The following is a 3166-nucleotide window of genomic DNA, read 5'->3' as shown; positions in this document are numbered from 1 at the left end:
CACGGGAGGCTGCGGGGGGCCAGGCGGCAGCGGGCGCCTGGGTGGGGACAGCCCGGGCAGCCAGGCCCAGAAAGTCATCATCTGCCATCGGGGCACCCGTAAGTGCTTCCGCTTCCCAGCTCAGGTAGACGGGGACGGGCACTCGAAGGCTCCGGAGGGGCTGGGGGAGCAGACTGCCAAGCCTAATGACTGACCGACGGATTGTCGGTGGGCACAGGCAACCTTGAATGTGAGCTCGCCTTTCTCGTTTGTTTGTTTTTTCTTTTTTCTTTTTTTCTGCCACGTTGACCGCGGCTCTCAAGGGCGCGCGCCCCCGCCAGACTTGCAGCTCCTCAGATTCCTGGGAGGGGATGGTGGGAGCTTGAAGTGTGGAGGAAGAGGGTGGTTCTAGTGTAACCGGAGGACACCTGCTCAGTTGAGGTGCCCAGGAAAGGGTCCTAAAGGACCTGATGGGACCAATGGGAATGTGCTTGGATATTCACAGTCTGTTTTCTCTTCTCACCTGTCCAGGGTCCCCGTCCCCCAGCGACCCTGATTATGGCCTCCCTCCCCTAGCAGGACACTCTCTCTCATGGACTGATGAAAAACAACTCAAGGAACAAAATATTATCCGAACAGCCAAAGTCTGGACCCCAGAGGACCCCAGAAAACTCAACAGCAAATCTTCCTTCAACAACATAGAAAACGAACCACCATTTGAGTTTGTGTCCTGAGAAGTCCCAGACTCGGCTGAGGATCTGATTATGTCTCTGTGCATATTGTACATGTAAATATCTAAATGTAAATGTAATTTAAGAATCAAATTTTTCTAATGGCAATCAACTGTTTATTATTTATCTATTTATTATCCTATTGAGTTGATGAAATAGATGATTTCTTTTTAAATATATAATTTATATAATTTATCCTGATTTTCTGAAAATATGCAATAGCCTATGATTTTCCTGAACTCTGTGTTGTTGGGAGAACTCTGGCCAGAAAACGTCATGCTTATTTATTGCCAGATATGGTTTATTTCTAAGTGTTGTCAATAAATGCTATTTACACCTTTTCCTAAAGGTTTTTGAGTACATGATTTGATAGATAATCTTTAAAAAGAATTAATAAAAATGAACCGAACCAGAGACTCAAAGTATAGCTCTCTAGTAAGAAACTACATTTCAGATTTAGCCTAAAGGTGGGTAGGTTAGAGGATTAGACCTCAACTTTCTAGGACAGCCCTTCATCTAGGTCGCCTGCCCTACGTAGCAACATTTGCATATATTTTTAGCCCACCTTCCAAACACCCTATACAAACACATCCTGGAGTATTTATTGTTCCCACTTTGCAGGTGGAAAAGCTAAGACTCAGAGACGACATTTGATTTACCCAAGGTCACCCCTACCCTGTCTATTCCTGGTGTATAAAAGTGAGCGCGCGGTGTACTGTGGGAGCAGGGGGCTAGTGGGCTAAAGGAATGGGCCTTTCTGCTTCCACCGGCTGGGAAAGGGGCTACTTTTGAGCTGCCCTGTGACCAACTTCTTCAGCAGCAACAGCATCAGGTACCTGGAACTCAGGCGTAGTCCTCACAAAGGAGATGGGACAGGCTACTGTGCCAAAGCCTAGAGACCACTCCGAGGCCACTCAACAAAATCCAGGGTCTTTTAGGTAAGGTAGGAAGAAGCCGCCCGCTACCCCTGCCACCTTTGCAACAGGCTTACTTCTAAAACTGAGTTTGTTTTGCCTTCAACAGAACTTGACCCTCCTCCGCCAGCAACCTGGGAAGAAGGCGAGCCTGAGGCAGGGGGCGTAGGGTCGCCCCCTAGCGAAGGGGAGAAGAGCGAGGGCGCGGCCGAGGTCGCTTAGCCAGAAAGCCTAGGAGTCCAGGCTTGGGTTTGTCTCCTTTGTGACCAAGAGCGCCTCCCGGGATCTCGGGGCGTCCTTCCCTGCCAGCCAGAGCCGGGGCGCGGCACTGGACGGCGAGGCCTGGCGCGCGCGCAGATGGCGCTGGCGCGAGCGCGGACTGCAGACGCGCTCCTTCGCGTGGCACCTTAGTCCCGCGCGGCGCAGGCCTGGCCCAGTCGGGGTGTGGCTCCGCGGCCCGCAGCGGCCTGGTGGGCGAAGGTACAATTGCGGATAGTCTCTAATACTCACGACCCTGCCGCAGGACAATATGTTGGCAGCATGCTAATTGCTTTAACCTAGTTTCAGACCCACCGAGGGGTTCCCCGCGCGCTGCGGGTGCCATGGACCTAGTCCAAGAGCAATTAAAGCGAGGCCGCGAGCCCGACCCCACAGCGCGGCCTGGCCAGACACGCGGAGATTCTGGGTCGCGAGGCTCCCTGGAGCCCCTTGGCCGTGGACCCTCTCACCACTTTTAAGCCTTCGCGCCCTCTCCCTCCCCTCCTCCTAAAAGAAGATTTCACACTGGAGACAGAATTTCAGAACCAGAGAAAATAATTCGATTTTGTCCTTTATTAGGGCCTCATTAAACACGAAAGTTGCTTTTGCACAAATGCTTCCATCAGGCATGTAATCTCATTACACTCATTAGAAAGTCAAATGTTAGGCCGACTTCAACTTAATTATAAGTTATGGAAGTATTGTACCGTTTTCTTCGGCTGTGTAGACCTGCGTTTCTGTTGGATGGGCAGTGTGGCACTCACAGTTAAAACACTGCAATCATTGTGATGTGGCACCTTTTATTTTGAGTGCCACTTTTTTTGCGATTCAATGCCTCAACACAACCTTTAGTGCGGTGCAGATGAAGCGGAAGAACCGAGCTGAGCATGCAAAACACCAGGGTCTCTATCTTGTCACTCTCTGTCCTGACTTGGCAAGTCTCTTTAAGCACAACCTTCAAAGAGACTGACAGCTTCTTTTTATTTACTCATAATCCATTCATTCTAGTGTAGCGATTTTTTTTTTTTTAATGCAGCAGTAAAGGCAGAACAAACGTATCATTTCAGAGTCTTCTTTGGCGTCAGGGAGGCCCGAGCCGCGCTGGGTGCAGGGGCTGCTCTCCTTGTGGCAGAGCCAGTCTGGGGAGCCTCTGGCCCTGGGCATCTCTGGCCGGCAAATACAGCCTGGCACTGGAAGGATCATGTGAGGGCAGTTTGAGTGACAGGTATTCAATGGTCCTTCTAAGTCCACACTTTTCGTCCAACTTTTAAAAAAGATGCATAT

At 50.5% G+C, this 3166-nt stretch overlaps 1 protein-coding gene across 1 annotated transcript in view; it reads left to right on the top strand.

Annotated features, from left to right (window-relative positions):
• PTF1A (pancreas specific transcription factor, 1a) overlaps positions 1–1049 on the top strand; it is a 1651-nt gene extending 602 nt beyond the window's left edge. Inside the window, exons 2-3 of the mRNA XM_011963905.1 lie at positions 9–98; positions 511–1049. Coding sequence (XP_011819295.1) covers positions 9–98; positions 511–713 — 293 coding nt within the window. The 3' untranslated portion in view covers positions 714–1049. The remainder of the gene's footprint in view (positions 1–8; positions 99–510) is intronic.
• Positions 1050–3166: the final 2117 nt, after the last annotated feature.

This window comes from Colobus angolensis, unplaced genomic scaffold (assembly GCF_000951035.1).
Source record: "Colobus angolensis palliatus isolate OR3802 unplaced genomic scaffold, Cang.pa_1.0 Scaffold63, whole genome shotgun sequence".
Classification (NCBI taxonomy): Eukaryota; Metazoa; Chordata; class Mammalia; order Primates; family Cercopithecidae; genus Colobus; species Colobus angolensis.
The sequence above is the reverse complement of the archived record's forward strand: the minus strand, read 5'-3'. Positions and strand labels throughout refer to the sequence as shown.